General features: G+C 45.4%; 1 protein-coding gene across 2 annotated transcripts in view; it reads right to left on the bottom strand.

Annotated features, from left to right (window-relative positions):
• Positions 1 to 15,564, bottom strand: part of GOLIM4 (golgi integral membrane protein 4) — a 69,650-nt gene extending 54,086 nt beyond the window's left edge. For both annotated transcript variants that reach the window (XM_054982290.1, XM_054982291.1), the window contains exon 1: positions 14,634 to 15,564. In XM_054982290.1, the coding sequence (XP_054838265.1) occupies positions 14,634 to 14,820 (187 nt within the window). In that variant the 5' untranslated portion in view covers positions 14,821 to 15,564. The remainder of the gene's footprint in view (positions 1 to 14,633) is intronic.
• Positions 15,565 to 19,454: the final 3,890 nt, after the last annotated feature.

Here is a 19,454-nt window from a genome sequence, read left to right as displayed (position 1 = left end):
ATTTCAAAACTATAGTTAAGAATATTTCCTCCTTTATAAGAAAAAACAGGAAAGATGAATGTATAAATTAACAAATGTAAGTGTGGCATTTTAAAAAGAAAATTTAAAGGCATTCAAAGTAAGACTGACAAATGTACTAACATTCTGTTTGCTGGCATCACATATCCAATATTGATGGCCTGGCCTTCACTGGAGTTAAGCAAAGTGTTAGAGTAAAGGTGCCATTCTGAGTTGCCCACAGCAACCCTCAAGGCCACACAAATACAGGATACTGTAATGGCAACAAACAGAGGGAGGCAGCAGCAAAGGTGAAGGGAATATTGGATTTCCCCAGCCCCAGATATCCTGAAAACTGTGGAGCCAGGAGAAGGCCAAACTCACATTGCAAGTGAGCATCCCACTGCAGTTTCTTCTCCTACATCTATGTTTTATATTACGTCTATGGTCAGGGAAAGTCTTAGGGCCAAGCTACAACTTGAACAGCAAGTGAATTGAGTGGAACGCAAGTGAACAGGGAGAAATACACTTGCCGTTCAAGTGTCATTCGTCACTTGTAGCTTCGCCCTTAGTGATTCTGGGGTCCTGAGCAAAAGCTCAGGATGGAGCCTGAACCACCAGGACCAAGCCAAGAGTGGCCATCATCAACTTGTGTGAGGTGGGTGGGAGCCACCACTGCTGCTGGAAGCCATCTTCCTGAGCCCCAGATGAAGCAGGTACAAGCAGCAACAGGAGCCTTCCCTTCTTCTCCCCCACCCCCTCCTTTGAGGGGTGGGTAGAGTTGTGAGGTCCCCTTACCTTCCTGGTGGGGGGAGGACTCTGGGGGGAGGACCTTGGGAATCTTCTCTGCAGGGCACAATGACATCACTTCCGGAAGTGATGTCATTGCGCCTGTGGGGAGCACACCCACTGCACTCTGGCCCAGGAGGTTTTTTGCCCCCCCTGCCTGTTCCCTGGGTCGTTTCCTCCCACCAGCCAGGTGAGGGTGGGCAGAGGCTGGGAGTAAGAAATCCCCCACTCCCGGTGAAGGACTGGCAGGCCTAGGGGTGGGGCTGTAAGTCCCATCATGGGCCCAGGACAGCTGCCCTTGTTGCTCGTTGGCCAAGACCACCCTGGCAGCTGTCACACAACCAGTCAAATGCTCTGAAATGTAAGTGGTCATGGTGGTCTTTAGTTAGCAGGAGCCAGAGAAAGCATTGCTAGATCCCAACCCCTGAAGCCATCAAGGATCAACAGCAGAGCAAAACTTTATAGGTCACCCCCTATACATCCTTTAAGAATTGGCCTGCTGCAACTGATATTTTTTTCATAGTTACTGCAACTTTGGATTATTTCTTAGGTTTTTTTTAATTAAAAATTGAAACCCTAGGCAGCCCTTGGTGTTCCAGGATTAAAAGAAAGAGCGCTCGTGGAATCTGATTAACAGCGACCCACACACACTTTGCCATTGAAGTCAGCTAAGTATCTTATACAAGATGACAATGAGGCCTTAACACCATGGCCCTTTTTGAATATCCAGTGTGTGACAGGCCTTTTCCTCCAGCTGAGGGAATCCACACATTCTGGCGAACTAGGTGTGTACTGAAATGTAAACCTTCCCCTCAGTTGCTAGATGTTCTTACAGTAGTGCGTGTAAAGGTTTTGGGTTTGCTGCCAGGATGAGGCAAGTTTTGTACTGAATACAGAAATCACTGAAGCTGGAGGTTTAACTAGACAACAAAGATTTATTTATTGACAGCTTGGTTTTAAAGAACAGATGCAGCCCAGATCTCCCAACGTTCCAAGGAGAAACCTGGGTGAGGCACTTAAACTTCAGCAAGTTGTAGATTCAGATTACGGTTCAAGTTCTCTTTAATATTTTTAAGTACAAAGAGGCTTTCACTGACTAGCCACCAAGTCAGATCCTTTCACACAGGATTCCTCTCACACCAGCCAGCCATTTCCCAAGAGTCAGTTGATTATCATCTGAGACAAGCATCCCACCTGTCCTGCTATGCAGGCAGGCCAAGTCTGAGCTCCGCTGGAGTAAGGCCCCAGGCTTCGATGACTAGACTGGCACAGGAAAAGGAGCACAGTGTACCTGTTGATCCAGCCATGCAGACTTCCCAACCTCAGCCTTAATAGGCTAGGAGTTGATCTGGCTCAGCTCCACTTCCCGTCAGGTGTGGAGGCTCCTGTCCTGTGCTTTGGTCAGGATCCTGCAAAGAAGTCCTGCTCCCAAAGCCCTGTTCTGGATCAGGGTTGGGACTGCACACTGCCAGCCTGGCACTTTGCCTCCTTTGCTCTGTCTCAGCCCTGATGCAGCTCTGGTGGTGTGGGAGTGGGTCCTGAAGGGCTACGGACTCAGGTTTGTTTCCTGCATGGTGGAGGCCTACTGGCTGTCTCAAAAACCAGTGGCAAAGTCTTCTTTGCAGGCTCTGGTGCTGCTGGAGCATGGTCCACAGGTGTTCAGGCAGGGTCAGGCCCTCCCTGATCCTGCTGGTCCTCCTGGTTCGCTGGCCTTGGCTCCTCAGGCTCTTCCTCTGAGCCTTCCGAATCAGAGTTATGAGGCCGGTCAGAGGGATCACGACAACTGGGTGTTCTGTCCTTTCCCACAGGTAGAGCCAGATCATTCTGCCACCCTATCGGACAGAGCCACCCTTTATACTTCCTGCTCGCTCGCTCAGGCAGACCCTCACCAACTGCTGCTGTGCTCCTTTCCAACATCCAACCCCATCCTGAAAGGTGACTGGATGCTGGGGCAGCTCAGCTGAGTGGCTGTTTTCCCTTTCAGGGGCAGGACACCCTCCTGTCCATCGCACTGTGCGATAAAGAGTTCTGAAGAACTTGAGAGCCTGAAAAATGTCTCGTGTTTCTTTGGCAATCCTTAATAAAAGGCGTTATGTGGATTCTGTTTATGGATTTTGCTATGGACCATCATGGTCACCTACTGTTTAAGTTCACCACATCATTCACCAGATTGTTAAAAGCTGCAAAATTCATTACGCTTCTTGTAAAAAGTTAATGTCATTGGGTTGAATCCAGCACAGCATTTCCTTTGAGGGTGCAAGGACTTCCGGCCATGGAATGTGAACTTAGCTCTCCCTTCCCTCGACAACTCAAAAGGCTGTCCCAGGGAGAGAGAAGATTCTCAGGAAAAGCTTTCAGGGGCATTTTGAGCTGCCAAGGGAAGGCAGAGCTGAGAAGTTTGCGTTCTGCTTATGAAATCCTTGCACCCCCAAAGGTAACGTTGTGTTGGATCCAACTCGTTTCATACTAACAGTTAACTAATTTGTTTTTTTAACAACAGGTTATCAAATGTATTATCTTTTTGCTCTTTTAAATAAATTATTCTAAACAAATTTACTAGGCAGTTATCTGAATTTTTTTTAACTAGACATTTAGAGCAGAACTACAAGTGACAAAAGGAACAGATTGGACACTTGTCAGCTTCCCTCAAGTTTTGATGGGAAATGTAGGCAGCTTGGCGGAATGTTGGACAAGTGACAGTTGAAAAGTCCATTGGACAGCAGTCAGAGAGCCAAGCTGCAAGACTAGGGGCGAAGCTACGTGACGAATGACACTTGAACAGCAAGTGTGTTTCTCCCTGTTCACTTGCCCTCCACTCAATCCACTTGCCGTTCAAGAGTCATTTGTCACTTGTAGCTTGGCCCTAGGATGCCTACATTTCCCATCAAAACTTGAGGAAAGCTGACAAGTGTCCAATCTGTGCCTTTTGTCACTTGTAGTTCTGCTCATGGTGAATCCCAATTATACATACTTCATGTTTGTGCTCTGAACACTGCTAGGATGTTTTAACCTTCAAGAGCTCTGAAATATGTGAAAACTGAAAGAACAAATATTTGCATACTTTCATCTAAGAAAAAGGAACGCCTAAAATACAGTTTAAAAAATGAAAGATCAAGTGACAACATCTAACAAGGGTGTTTGTTACCTAGTTTTATAGCAACGGCTGCATTGGTTGCTCAATGATGTAAAATATTCTCTTTTTTCAGTTTTTGTTGGAAGGAAACGGGGAGAGTTTAAAAAAAGAGCACACTGCCATTCATAATACTAGACTTTGGGTAAAACGTAGGAGGTTATTTAGAAGAAATTTAGGCTGCAATCCTAAGAACAGTTTCCTGGGAGTAAGCCTGAGAGAATAAAGTGAAACTTACTTCCCAATAGACCTGCGTTTTCATTTTTTACTCTCGTTCACTGTTATTTGTTGGTATTTTCTTGCACTTTATTGTTGTTTTTGATTTTATCTACAAGTGATGAGTATTCTCAATATGTAAGCCACTTCCAGACCTCTTAGGAAAAGAAAGGTGAGGTAAAAATATTAACTAAATTGGAATAGAACTTTGGAGTTTTTTTAATGTAGTGTATACAGAATGTCATTTATTGCATTCATACTGATGGGATTTTACACACTTTTTAAACTAAAAAAAGCGGTCCACTGGCAAGAGAGAGCCAGTTTGGTGTAGTGGATAAGAGCGCAGGACTCTAATCTGGAGAGCTGGGTTTGATTCCCCGCTCCTCCATTTGAAGCCAGCTGGGTGACCTTGGGCTAGTCACAGTTCTCTGGAGCTCTCTCAGCCCCACCCTGATAATGTGGGGATAATAATGACATACTTTGTAAAACGCTCTGAGTGGACATTAAGTTGTCCTGAAGGGCGGTATATAAATCGAATGTTGTTGTTGTTAGGTAAAGGTAAAGGTAGTCCCCTGTGCAAGCACCGAGTCATTGCTGACCCATGGGGGGACGTCACATCATGACGTTTTCTTGGCAGACTTTTTAAGGCGTGGTTTGCCATTGCCTTCCCCAGTTTACACTTTACCCCCAGGAAACTGGGTATTCATTTTACCAACCTTGGAAGAATGGAAGGCTGTGTCAACCTTGAGCCGGCTACCTGAACCCAGCTTCCACCAGGATCGAACTCAGGTCGTGAGCAGAGCTTGGGCTCCAATACTGCAGCTTACCACTCTGCGCTATGGGGCAGAGTGGTAAGCTCTGCCACATTGCCAGTTCCTAGCCAAAAATATTTATTTTCCCCCATTTGACACGCTGATTCGGTCTTCTTTTAACAACAATTATTATTATTAAGAGTTATGCTAGTACACCGTATGTGCACAAACATACATACGCTCACACACACATTCGCATGAACATAGTTCTAAACAAGTGTTAACTACAAATGAGTCTTTTTCTGTACTGGATTTCCTTCTCTCACTGATATTCAAACTCAGGTAAGGAGGAAGAATACTCCCTTGATATTTGTTCAGCCAGCCAGGACAGGCATTCACGGATCAAACATTCTTGTCGCTTTCCCCCTTTTGCCTCCCCTCTATTCTCCTCTACTTACCTATGCAGTGCTAAAAGGAAGATACCAAGTGAGGAAGAAGCAGGGGGAAAGCCAAAAGACTAATGCTCTTATACAATGCAATGTAAATTTAGGAATAGCAAAGGAGTGAACCCCTTAGTGCAGCCTGGCTCGTATGGAACGGAACAGAAGGCAGTTCACAAGTGCGTGTTTCGTCTCTTGATTATGCGATAATCTTCACAGGTCAATTGTGTGCATCACTGATCGTCCTTATCTCCCCAATGCTTTTTTACATAACCTGCTCTAAAATTCAGCTAAGACGCGTCAAATCTGAGTTGTGTTAAACACTTTGAAATGAAGCATTATCCATGGATGAGTCAACACATTCATTTTAAAAACAAGCCATTTAATGCAGAGCAGAAACTCCTCTCCACACTTTAATGATAACTGGAAATCCTTTCCTACATTTCAGCTGTCTCTGTGTGAACAAAAGGCTTGCCAGAGGATGATGAGAGTTTAATTAAACTGTAGTAAACTGTCTTGGGAACACCTCCTCGGATCAATTGCTCTGTGATCCGTTAGTCTTCTGATTGAGTGCTTCAGAGCACTGACCTTCATTCAGTGCGGGTGTTTATTTTCATAACCAAACACCCAACCAGCATTTGCTTCAGATCACAGATAGCAAGGGACTAAAGGTCCCCTACACACCTGCCCATTTCAGGACCAATGCCCCATGCTTTCCAAGCTTGGCACAAGGAAATCGGAAAACACAAACTTGTTGGATTTTAACTTCACAAAGGAACAGGATGTGCGTTTCCAGCGGCTGCTCTTCAAATATGCCAAGGCACCACAGCAGCTCTCTTGCAGCCTGCCACTTCCTAGCCAAAAATATTTCTTTTCCCCCATTTGACACACTGAGTCGGTCTTCTTACAACAATACTAAAGCATTTCATCCTGGAACAAGCATTATTTCCGAAGCAGGATAGATTCAGTTGCCCAGTTACTAATACATTCCCACAGGAACATGATTACTATTTTGTGTAAATAGAGTAATGCGTGTATTTTCCCCCATATACTTAACAGCTTCAGTATGAATAAATGTGGATCCTCAAAAATCCAGTGCCCAGATCACACACATAAACTATGCACATTGCCCTATTCACATAAAATGGAGACTATGCATATTGGGAGGATTGCATGTAGCACACACTCCTTATGCATGGTTGATGTGCCGAAACTAAACATCTACAAAGGGCACAAAATAGTAAAGAGTCCAGTAGCACTTTTAAGACTAACCAACTTTACTGTAGAATAAGCTTATGCTACAATAAAGTTGGTTAATCGTAAAGGTGCTACTGGACTCTTCACTATTTTGCGACTACAGAGAAACACGGCTAACTACTCTAGATCTATAAAGGGCACAGCGTTTCCAATAATAGGGGAATTTTTATAAATGAATTTGGAGGAAAGAATAGAGGGAATGCTTATTAAATTTGCAGATGATACTAAATTGGGAGGGGTAGCAAATACGATCGAAGACAGAGTCAGGATACAGGATAATCTTGACAGGCTGGAAAACTGGGCTAAAAAAATAAAATGTCAATAGAGATAAATGCAAAGTTCTGCATTTAGGAAGGAAAAATGAAATGCGTAATTATAGGATGGGGGAGACTTGTCTTGGCAGTAGTATGTGCAAAAAGGATCTAGGGGTCTTAGTAGACCATACACTGAACATGAGTCAGCAGTGTGTTGTGGTAGCTAAAAAGGCAAATCCGGTTCTGGGCTGTGTCAACAGAACCATAGTGTCCAGATCACAGGAAGTGATGATAATCGCTCTACTCTCCTCTGGTTAGACCTCACCTACTGTGTTCAGTTTGGGGCACCACAATTTAAGAAGGATATAGACAAGCTGGAACGTTTTCAGAGGAAGGCAACGAAGATGGTGAGGGGTCTGGAGGCCAAGTCCTATTATGAAAGGCTGAAGGAGGTCAGAATGTTTAGCCTGGAGACGAGATGACTGAGAGGTGATATGATAACCATCTTCAAGTACTTGAAGGGCTGTCATATAGAGGATGGCACAGAGTTGTTTTCCACTGCCCCAGGTCAGACCAGAACCAACGGCTTGAAATTAAATCAAGTTTTTGGCTAAACATCAGGAATAACTTTCTGACAGAGCAGTCCCTCAGTAGAACAGGCTTCCTTGGAAGGTGGTGGGCTCTCCTTCTTTGGAGGTTTTTAAACAGAGGCTAGATAGCCATCTGACAACAATGCTGATTCTGTGAACCTGGGCAGGTCATGAGGGGGAGGGCAGAATCGTGGCCCTTCTTACATGCCCAGGGTAATGTCAATTGCCACCTTGGGGTCAGGTAGCAAATTTCCACAGGCCAGTTGGGCTATGGATCCTGGAGGTATTTTGCCATCTTCTGGGCATGGAACAGGGGTCACTGAGGCAGTCAGGGGTGTAGTTGTTAATTTCCTGCATTGTGCAGGGGGTGGGACTGGATGACCCTACAGGTACCTTCCAACCCTATATGATTCTAAGCTATGCATGCAGTGTTTCCATGTAGGCACAGTGCTCACACAAGGAGCATGGGGGCAGGGCAAGGAAAGCATGCTTGGTGATAAGCATGGAGGCAGAGCCAATTTGCTTGCTTTCCATTTTCCTTCTGAGTGGATCTATGTGTATATCATAAGCCTGAGACTACTTCTCATTGCTTGATATCTGGCTGAATCTGTGAAAAGATGCCACTGAAAAACATTGTGCTACCAATGAGGTACAGCATGAGACAAACGTTTGATTTGTGATATTTGATAGATTCCACACATCACTGGATATTGTGCTGTATTAATTCACCTCCTGGATTTTCCTGAGTAGACAACGTGCAGCACAGTTATCATCATAATGAACATGCATGTTTGAACCAACCTTCAGCTCATACCTGAAATCTAGCAAATGAACTGGATGAATCACGTTTTGTGAGTTGATAGGTGCCTAATGAGCTTTTGCTAGATGTGACTGTTAGCATTCTCCATCTATGTGTAACAAGTAGGGAAGTACAAAATCTATTTCCGGAGGCCACAAAATCATGTGGGATGATCAGCATTCACCCATGAATGTTAATATCCATCAAATATTGGATATTACCCGTGAAAGATATAAGCTAAGTGCTGCCTTCCGCCTAGGGAATGTTCAGCACATGTTGCCTGGATACAGGGCCAGGGCCAAAACGTGTGACAGGAAGGAGCAACAGTTCTCTCACAACTCACAAGCCAATCGCAGAAGACCAGCATGGTCCTTCTGAAGCATGGCTACAATATTTAGGTCCCTTCTGATGCTACAATATTTAGGAAGACATCCAAAAAACTGACCATTACAGAGATGTAATCTTGGACAACTCAAGCTTTGAGTTACGCACAAATACTTCCTGTTGAGGATTTGCAGACGAGTGTTAAGTGGGGGAGGACAGCGGGAAGGGGGCACAGCGACAAAACACACAGACACAGTGCTGGAGGTAAAGAGGCCACAACTTTATTGAGATTACAGCTCAGGGAGCAAAGGCACGCATAGGGCACGGATCCGAGCATCGGCTGACCCACCTGCCAAACCAGTGACCCACACAGACCCCTGCTGAGGGGGGGGGGAACCATGGGATGACAGTCAGTGGGATGCCACATGAGTACACACCCCTGTGTGAATCATCCCCTGCCACCTGGGAGTGAGGCGGATTGACAGCTCCTGACTGGGCATGCACCAGCCATTCCTCACTCCCCAGACCCCATATGGGGATCCCCATAATAGGGCAACTGAGCCTGAGGGCCCTGTTTCCCCCAAACGGCTCGGTGCCCAATTCCCCAATCTACAGCCTACTCACTCCAAAGTTGTGACAAAAGGGAGGGCTGGGTGCCAAGTGCCGAGGGGCGGAGGCCAGCTTTCCAGACCAGGGGGCCTGCACCAGATGTGCCTGGGTGTGCTCCCCTGGCCCCTGGTCATTCCTCGCCCCTCCACAACATGGCGGCCACCATGCTGCCTCCCCGCTCACCTCCCCTGCATCACCGCAATCCCAGCCCCCAAGTAAGTCTGGGAGCCGTTGTTTATACCTGGAATGGCTACAGTCTGTACATTCAGTGGCCGCTCTACTTTCCAGGTAGTGTCACTGGTTGGTTACATGGAGCTTATTTTGCCACACAAATGACCTCCACAGATATCTAGCTCTTTAACACCTAGTAGTCAGGGCACAAATTCACCATTACTTAAAAAATCCAGAGTGTAGCATGTGTAAAGTGGAACTGTTCGGGGGGCGGGGGCATTTTTACAAAGGGAAAAGGATTGTAGTTTTAACAGGTTGGAACAAACCAACTTTTAACCTGATAAAATAGGGAGAGAGTTCCCTTTGACCACCCAAAAAGGCTACACTGGGATCTATGAAAAAAACATGGACAAAAGCCATGGGGGAGAGGGGTTAGTAAGGAAGGACATTGGGAATAACTATGTTTAAAAGCAAGTTAGATCCAAACCAGTGTTTGTGGAACATACTAGGCAGAGTTTTTTTTAAATACTGCAATATTTATTGGCTATAGTATCCTTTTTTTAATATTGTTCTCTAATTTTGTAGTCCAGTTTTATTGCACTGTTTTTTAATTCTATAATCCTCCTTGAGTTTTAATGAGAAAGGAGGAGCATAAAGGAAGTAAACAACATAATATCTGTTTCATATAGCCTCAGACAACAGTTTCTTTCCCTTGTAAGAGAAGGGAACATTTTTACAACTTGCTGAATATCTGCTAGGGCTGCAAAGGGCCTGGATATAATTGCTCCATGGACTGCCAGCTGGCCATCCCTGATTCACTGAGATCATGTTGGTGAAAAGCCACCAATGCTAGGTATGTGCTAAAGAGTTATTATTAAGATTGTTCCATTAATTAATGCTCTGGCTGAACTAACCGTAGCTGAATTATTAGCACCTGGGAAATAAATAAATAATCCCAATAGCCAATCTAAGACAATCACTTTCGGAAGGTGCAGGGTCAAAGATTTCATGAATTATGCTAATAACAAACAGATTCTGAATACCATACTTTATTATTAACTACATTCCTCTTCTTGGTGTTGCTTCATGGAACATTAATTCTTGCAAACCTACCACGGGAGAGTAATCTCTACCATCACATCAGCATACAAATGACATCAGTCAAATCTGAGAACAGAGCTAGGAGTTGGCGGGCCTGGGAAACCTGGGCTCACATCTGACTCCTGTTTTTAATTTTTATGGATAGACATCTGAATATTTCATCTCATACAAACGTCATTTATTTCGATGTGTAACCTAACCCATCCGGAAAGGGGGGTGGGGGGAGGATAGTGTATAGTACACATTGGTAAAAAAAAAAAAGAAGAAGAACAGAACAGAGTTGGCACAACTTACAACTCACCAAGCAAAACACAGTCTACCAATCTTTTATGATCCCCCTGTAACAGCTCAATAAATCTCCTGTTATGCATGGAATTTCAACCAAGATGAAAAGCATGGGAAGGGAAGAGAACAATAGTTGTCAAAGCATCATTGAAAGCAAAAAGGGATTTAATGTCAAAGATTGCATGCATTCTGTTAATATTGAACAGGGATTCTAAATATCATATTTTGACATGGTTTGAACATAGGCGTTCTAGGCTTAAATGCTGCAGTTTCTCTGCCATCCACAAATCTAACTAAAATGATGCTTTCGAGAACGTTTTCAATAATTTAATTTAAACCTACTTTGAGTAACCCAGGAGACCTCAAAGCAGATGTACTACCCTCAATGCTGAGTTATCCTCAAGTAAAACTGATATATTCGAGTCACTTTGGTAAGAATCTATGGAGCCACTCTGCTAATATGTCTAGTTAAGTAGTGACTATTTTGATTGATAGTAGCTCTCCAGCAAAGGAGGGTCTTCTCCAGCCTCTGCTTCCCAAGGCCCTTTAACTGGAGATAGCAGAGACTGAACCAGGGACTTCTGGCACATAAGTCGCATGCTTTACCTCTGAGCCACATTCCATCTTGAAGGTTTCTAATCACCTGCTGTAGCATACTGGTTAATAATAATAACAACAACAACACGACAACTTAATGCCTACTCAGTATGTTGTTATTATCTTCACAATAATCACCCTGTGAGGAGTGGGCAGGGCTGAGAGAGCTCTGAGAAGCTGTGACTGACTCAAGGTCACCCAGCTGACTTCAAGCGGAGGAAGGAGGAATCAAATCCGATTCTCCAGATTAGAGTCTGCTGCTCTTAACCACTACACCAAGCTTCCCTGCTGGTTCAAATCCCACCACTGCTATGAACTCAGCAGGTGGCCTTGAGTAAGCCACTCTTCTCAGCCCCAGCTGTGTTGTCATAACAACACTGACTTTGTTCACCGCTCTGAGTAGGGCACTAATCTGTCTAGAGGAGGAGTATGTGCACAATTGTTGTTGTTAATCTTGGATTTAGGTCACTGTTGTAACCTGGTTTTTTGTGGTCTTCTGCATCATTGGTCGACACACAGATCAGAAGCAGTCAATTCTGTATTATTTTCTTTTTAGTAGAGGAGATGCAACTCTATCCTTCAGAGAGCAGCTGAAGGCTTGATGTGTATTTTATGGCACAAACCATCAATTCCCCTTTGACCAGGTTTCATAAGACAATACAGTACAGCTTTGCAGTTATGGAACACTCAGAAAGAGGTCCCAAACAAGCGTGCAAGAGACACAGCACGCAAACACTAGACAAAACTTAACTTTACTATATGGAATCTTTCCACTTCTCGACTCTTCAAAACATTTGTTCCCTGTTTCCTTATGTGGCAGACTATCAGCAAACCTTGATGAAAAATTGTCTGCGCTTCTGATCAATGGTCAGAAACTAATTCCAGTCCCTTTGGCTATATATTCCGTATATTTTTATGTGCTTTTCCCAAGCTCAGGGCAGTAGGCACCATTGTCTCCGCCTCCATCTTATCCTCACACCAACCTTGTGAGGGAGGCTAGGTTCAGAGCGAATGACAGGGCCACTGCGAGCTTCCACGGCAGAGCGAGGATTTGGACCCTGATCTCCCAGATCCTAGCCTCTCTCTCACCACTACAGTACACTGGGGTTAGCAGCTGATCATTCCAGAATAAGGACACTTTGCATGTTAAGCCAGCCACATCAGTTTATTTATCACCAAAATAATAATAAATAGCCCAAACAATAATTTAAGGCAGCAGGGGATGTGTCATGTTGTTTAACGGCAAGTTTCATTTGGGACACGCTTTAGTTAGAAAAGCAGAGAACTTGTATCACCACAAGAAAGCCAGTGCGGTGTAGTGGTTAGAGTGTCCGTCTAGGATTTAAGGGATCCAGGTTCGAATCACCATTCTGCCATGGAAGCTCACTGGGTGACCTTGGGCCAGTCACACACACTCAGTCTAACCTACCTCACAGGGTTGTGAGGAGAGAAGAAAACGGAGAAGAAAATGGAGGGGAGAAGAATGATGAAAACCACTTTGGGTGCCCATTGGGGAGAAAGGCAGGGTATAAATGACATAAATTAAAATAAACTAAATAAAATTCCCAGGGCTGAATCAACCATTTGCAATCACCCCTAAACAGGGCTTTTTTTCTGGGAAAAGAGGTGGTGGAACTCAGTGGGTTGCCCTTGGAGAAAATGGTCACATGGCTGGTGGCCCCGCCCCTTGATCTCCAGATCAGGTGCGGAGGGAAATCTAAATTCCCCTCTGTCTGGAGATCAGGGGGTGTGGCCACCAGCCATGTGACCATTTTCAAGAGGTTCCGGAACTCCGTTCCCCCACGTTCCCCCTGAAAAAAAGCCCTGCCCCTAAACCACAACCAGCTATTTGGCCATAATATGGGCTGTGTCAATGAAAGAACAGTGCTTCAATCTGAATTCACCGCAAGAGTATTTTTATCTGTTAATGTCCTTCAAACTTAGGAACTCTGAAAGCAACAAAAAGGATCAAGAGGTGGGGGCATCTTTCATTTAAGGAAAGCTACGCAGATGTCTCTCTCTCTCAAACTAAAACAGAGAAGCGAGTTGAATAAAACTATGATTGGCATGACTGCAATGAAGAGAAGGAAGTCTCCAACCTCTGTGATTAAGTTGGATGGTGGACTGATGCCCGGAAGAGCAAGATTTTGAGTCCAATAGCACTTTAACAAAGGAAGCCTTGACTCTCAAACATGCATACCCTTGAAATCTTGTTGGTCTTTAAGGTGCTACTGGATTCAAATCTTGCTCTTCTACTGCAGACCAACACAACGACCCATCTGATACCATCCTGATGCATGGAAGTACTGCTTCACACAACACATAAATTATTGTATGTGCTGCCACAAGCTGTAGCTTCAATGGTTTGGACCGGATAGATCTATCAACCAAGACAACTAAATAGAACCTCCATGCTCCAAGGCAGTATATCTCTGGCAATGAAGAGCGAAAGATGACCATCTTCTTCACGTCCTACTTGAGAGCTTGTTGGCCACTGGAAGGAAAGAGCATTGAACTAAATGGGCATTGATTTGACCCAGGCACAGATTCCTGTATTGCCTTCAGACCCACAGCTGCATCTGCTCTGTTGCCCTGGTGAAGGCTTCAAAGCAAACCTGCAGAAATTTGATTGTATTTCCCCAGGATTGAACAAAGAGCAAGGATGCCTCAGGACTGGTGTTAAATTAGCACAGCTAAACTAAGGAAATTGCATTATCAACAGTTACTGCTCTTGCGTGTTAAGAGAGGGGACTGTACACGTTTGAATTTCCCAAAATAATGTTGAAACCTGGACTTCTCGCATTCTGTGTGTTGACCTGCTGGTTACAGCACTTCCCCGTATACTGCCGGTGTGTGTGTCTGTGTACAATCTGGATTTGAGTCCAGTGGCATCTTAGATGTTCAGAGTATAAGATTTCAAGAGTCAGAGCTCCCTTCTTCGGATAATGTATCTTTCAGTATCTGAAGAAAGGAACTTTGACTCTTGAAAGCTTACACCCTGAAAATCTTGTCGGTCTTTCAGGTGCCGCTGGACTCAAATCCTGCTGTTCTACTTCAGATTGTACGGTGTACAATCTACCAACAAAAGATCTGCTGCATGCATTGGAAAAGTGGATCCTAGAAGAAAAGTGTGTTAAACAGTTCCACCAGGTTCCCATTTGTCAACGTCAACAGACTTTGCACCACACAGCTGTGTGCCAGAACTACAGCCCAGTAATGCTCTGGGCTCCACCCGCCAGAAGACAGACGAAAAGAGCATTTTGCAGGTGTGAAGGAGGTAGGAGGGAGCCTTAGCAGGCAGGCGGAGAAAAGCCTTTTTTACCTTGCAATTGTGCCGAGAGGGACTCCTGGTGCTGCTGATACTTAAGGGCCACGGCTTCAGCCTTCCTCAGCTGGTTCTGCACCTCATAGTAGAGCATCGCCCCATAGATGAAGCCGAAGACCACAGTCAAGAGCAAGAGGGTTTGCAGGATCCGCTTCTGCTTTCGGGAGCACATCCCGTTGCCCATAGTCCCTTTCCCAGGTGCCCTCAGACCTTTGCTTTCAGGCAGCACTCAGCATCAGAGAATCTGAGCCCCGCCAGCGCAGCTGCTGCCATAGACCCCACTGCTCTCTCCAACCTGCTGCGACCTTAGCTCGACCAGCCATCGGAGGTCATGTTGCCCCCAGGCTGGAGAGGAGCGAGGGACCAGCGATGTGGGGGAAGGGGAAAGAGAACTTTTCCCAGGACAACCGAGAGTGAAGAAGTAGCTCCGCCTGCTAGGGAGTCTTGCCCTGTGCCCGCCCGGATGGCTGCACAGGCACCTTTCCACTGACTCTGGGCATGAAGCGCGAATCCGGGAGGCAGGCTCAGGGGGAGCCACGGGGCATCTCCAGAGATCGGACCCTGCAGGCGACTTACTTTGGGGGGGATCTCGCAGCAGATCTCTCCAAAGCGGCTCTTGGGCTGGAGGGAGTTCTTTCCTCCCTGCAAAAGTCGCTCGCGGGTCCTCCCCAGGTGCTCCAACCGCGCGCCTCGAAGGGCTTTAGAAAATCCTTGCAAGAGCCATTTCCCCGGGCGAGATCTTCGGAGATCTCTTAGGCGATCTCTCCCAATCAGCCTCTCCCTCACCCCGAGGCTGAAGTTGCTTCTTTGCACTTGCAAAAGTGATGGGGAGGGGGGAGAAACTTCCTTTTCCCTGCCTCGCCTTGGCCACCTTCCAGCCCCGCTCTTACGTGTCACCTCCACTCCTGGGCTGCTTTCTTCCAGCGGGATCCCCGAAGGAAGTCCCGCTCCGGCCTCGGCTTCATTGGGCACAACCTCGCGATTCTCCCCACCCCTCGGAGAGGCGAGCCTGGCGTGGATTGGCCGCGCGCCGCGTCGCTCTGACGCGCGCTCTCTTCTCGCTCCCGCCCTCCGCTTTTTCCCAGTCCGGAGCGCGCTGAAGGGGGGCGGGGCGGAGCTGGGGGAGGGTTTGGGCTCCGTCGGGGTCGGGGAGCGCGTCTCTCTTCATCCTTTTGTGTGCGAGCATTAATGCGTTAGTGTGGAAGGTTATTAAACAAAATCCAGATGGGATCGGTACCTATTGCTGACTTCTTAAAATGAGATTCCGGTCCAGTAGCACCTTAAAGACGAGCTAGCTGGTCCCTTTCGAGAAGCAAAATCGAAAAGAGTCCAGTATCACCTTTAAGACTAACCAACTTTACTGTAGCATAAGCTTTCGAGAATCACAGTTCTCTTCGTCAGATCTGACGAAGAGAACTGTGATTCTCGAAAGCTTATGCTACAGTAAAGTTGGTTAGTCTTAAAGGTCCTACAGGACTCTTCGATTTTGCTACTACAGACTAACACGGCTAACTCCTCTGGACCTTTTCAGGAGGGAGCTCTAACTCTTAGAGCTCATATCCTGGAAATCTAATTAGAATTATGGAATCATAGGGTTGGAAGGGATCTCAAGAGTCATCTAGTCCAACCCCCTGCATAGCGCAGGAAATTCACAACTACCTCCTCCCCACACACCTCCAGTGACCCCTGCCCAGAAGATGGCAAAATATCACCAGGATCCCTAACCAAACTGGCATTACCCTGGGCGTGTAAGAAGGGGCCGTGGGAACTAGAGTTGGTCTTTAAGGTGCTACTGGATCCAAATCTTGCTCTTCTGTTACAGAGCAACATTGCTACCTACCTGGAACTTAGTTTCTTTTGGCACTTTAAAGGTGCATGCGATTCTAAGCAAAGATACACCCCCTTCTTAGACGTGAAGCCCACGGAAAGAACCTGCCCCATCTCACTGGACAGATTAGAGAAGCCAACCTCCAGGTGGGGCCTGGAGATCTCAGAGAATTACGACTGGTCTCCAGACCACAGACAGCAGCTCCCCTGGAGACCTGCTTTGGAAGGTAGAATGTATGGCATTAGATCCCACTGAGATCCCTCCTCTCCCCAAACCCGACCCTCCCCAGGTTCCACCCCAAATCTTTAAAAATCTCTCAGCCAACCACATATGGCATCCTTAGCTGCCTGAGTGAAGAGTGGGATGAAAACATGATATACTCCAGTCTAACCATCGTTGAAACCACTGAGGTTTAGATTGGAGTAGCTCTGGTCTGGACAGGATTACACTGCGTATTGACGCTGCAGAGGCCATTTCACCAGAAGTATCAGGAAAGCACCCGGCTTTCTGCAAACTGCAAAACCGAATTATTCAGGTAATAGGGCTGTACGGTAAGGAAATGGTTCCAAGCGATGTTTCAATAAAGAGTGTCAGTGTAGTTTATTATGTTGTGTCATATCGCTTATTTTTTTTGTTTCAACGTTGTTTCAAATTTTTTGCAATCTTTCCCCTTTTGTGCTGTTTATTGAATGTCCCAGCGGTTGATTGTATTGATTTACACAGTGTAATCCGCCTTGAGTCTCAGTGAGAAAGGCAGACCATAAATAACCTAAATAAAGTAAATGGGTGAAGTGAATCTTCAGTCAGTAGCTAGATATGCACACAGTGGAGAGAAAATATTAAGTGGAGTTTTCTGCAATGTACAACCACAACTCTCTCTCTTTGGAAAGTGAAACCCAAGTAAAGAAATCAATGACTTTAAAAAAATTCACCAAGTATTTGATTTAAAAATATATACCGTGTATATAAAACAATTATTTTGAGGAGAGAAAACCTCCTTTGTTGTTGGATGGTGCACCTATGCATTGTGGTAAATGCATTTTAGAAGAGGCATCACTTCGTGTGAGAGAACAGAGAGAACTACTGTATATTTAAAATAATTTTTAAGTGCTGGTCAATTAATTTGTGTTGCCTTTTTAGCTGATAAAATATCTTTTCACTGTTAAATAACCCATTAATCAGCAAAATATTGAATGTGTATGCTTTATGCTTCACATACATTATGTCAATAATTCTTTCAGCATCCTGGTGAAGTAAGGCTGGCTGCTCTTACAGCCACCATGTAACAGATGAGATGCTGGGACACAAAGATTCAAATCAGGAGACAGAATATTCCTGGAGGATAGGTGTATTCAGGGCTTTTTTTCAGCAGGAACGCGGTGGAGCAGAGTTCCGGCACCTCTTGAAAATGGTCACATGGTCAGTGGCCCTGCCCCCTGATCTCCAGGAGATCTCTGGAGATCAGGGGGCGGGGCCACCGGCCATGTGACCATTTTCACCGAGGGCAGTTTAAACTTTAAAAAACTCCCCCCTTGTTCCAGCTGACCCCAAGTGATGTCATTGTGCGGTCTTGAGTTCCACCACTGAGTTCCACCACCTCTTGTCCCAGGAAAAAAGCGTGGGGCTAAGAGAGCTCCTAGAAGCTGTGACTGACCCAAGGTCACCCAGCTGGCTTCAAGCAGAGTGGAGAATCAAACCCGGTTCTTCAGATTAGAGTCCTGCACTCTTAACTTCTACACCAAACTGGCTCTTTATTCACAAGCGCTCACCTGCTTTGGTTAGGTGTTAATCAAAGAGCCAGGTAGTAGCAATTTTGATTTTGCTTTGAACCAAATGTTCCAAATTCTTCCCTTTTATTTACTTTTTCGTCCACACCAGCTACAAAATGACCATGATTTATCATTTCACCCAAACAGATTGTATTCTAGGGAATGAACCGCGAAGAAATGTTCCTGACAGAAATCTGCTCTGTTCTGTAGCACATCTCTGGCATTTTCCCCAGAATGTTTTTGTTACGTGCTCTCTGACTACATGTGATTATAAATGCACATGACAGGGAATGGAGGAAGTCCTGAGTCTTTTATGTGTGTTTAAGTGGGTAACCATGTTGGAATTGAGTCCACTGACACCTTAGAGACCAACAAGATTTTCAGAATGTAAGCTTCCGAGAGTCAGAGCTGTCTTCTTTAGACATGTGTCTGAAGAAGGAAGCTCTGTCTCTCAAAAACTTACACGCTGAAAATCTTGCTGGTTCTAAGGAGCCACTGGACCCAATTCCTGCTGTTTCATGTGTGTATTTCTCAGAGTGGTGTTTTTCTTTTTTTGTTTATGTGTGAGAGAAAGAAAGTATGGGGTGGCCTGCCTGAGGTCTGCTGACTTCATTTTCTCCGGTCATTTCCTTGCATTTTCAGTTGTAGTCTGGATGGAGCTTTGTAGAGCATTTGCCACAGCTTCTACCCTCAGTTGGGCAGGTATCACAATATTGTTGTGGCCTTTACAAATCTGCCCTGTCTCTTAGATGTGCTTGCACACCTGTATACACATGCCTTGTTTACACAGCTAGAATGTCTCCCGGGGTTAATGTGTATACACAGAAAGCTATGTAAATACGCTGATGGTTTGGACTGTTTATGCACAGCCTACTTTTAAGATTCCTGAAGCAGGAAGTCTGGCACGCTCTCGAGTCCCCCACTCCCCATCTGAAATATACACAAAGGTTATATACCTCACTTGCTAGCATTTGAGAATCTTGACAGAAGGAACTTTTTTCCCCCTCAGATACAATCCATTAAATCACAAGAATGGGAACTTCAGACAGCACCTTTAAGACTAACCATCTTTATTGTAGCATCTGATGAAGAGAACTGTGCTTCTCAAAAGCTTATGCGACAATAAAGTAGATTAGTCTTAAAGGTGCTACTGGACTCTTCGCTATTTTGCGACTACAGGCTAACTTCTCTGGATCTTTTGAGAAAGGGTGAGATTAATTA

The sequence above is a fragment of the Eublepharis macularius genome, chromosome 6 (genome assembly GCF_028583425.1).
Source record: "Eublepharis macularius isolate TG4126 chromosome 6, MPM_Emac_v1.0, whole genome shotgun sequence".
NCBI classification, from domain to species: Eukaryota; Metazoa; Chordata; class Lepidosauria; order Squamata; family Eublepharidae; genus Eublepharis; species Eublepharis macularius.
This window is presented reverse-complemented; position numbering and strand designations above follow the sequence as displayed.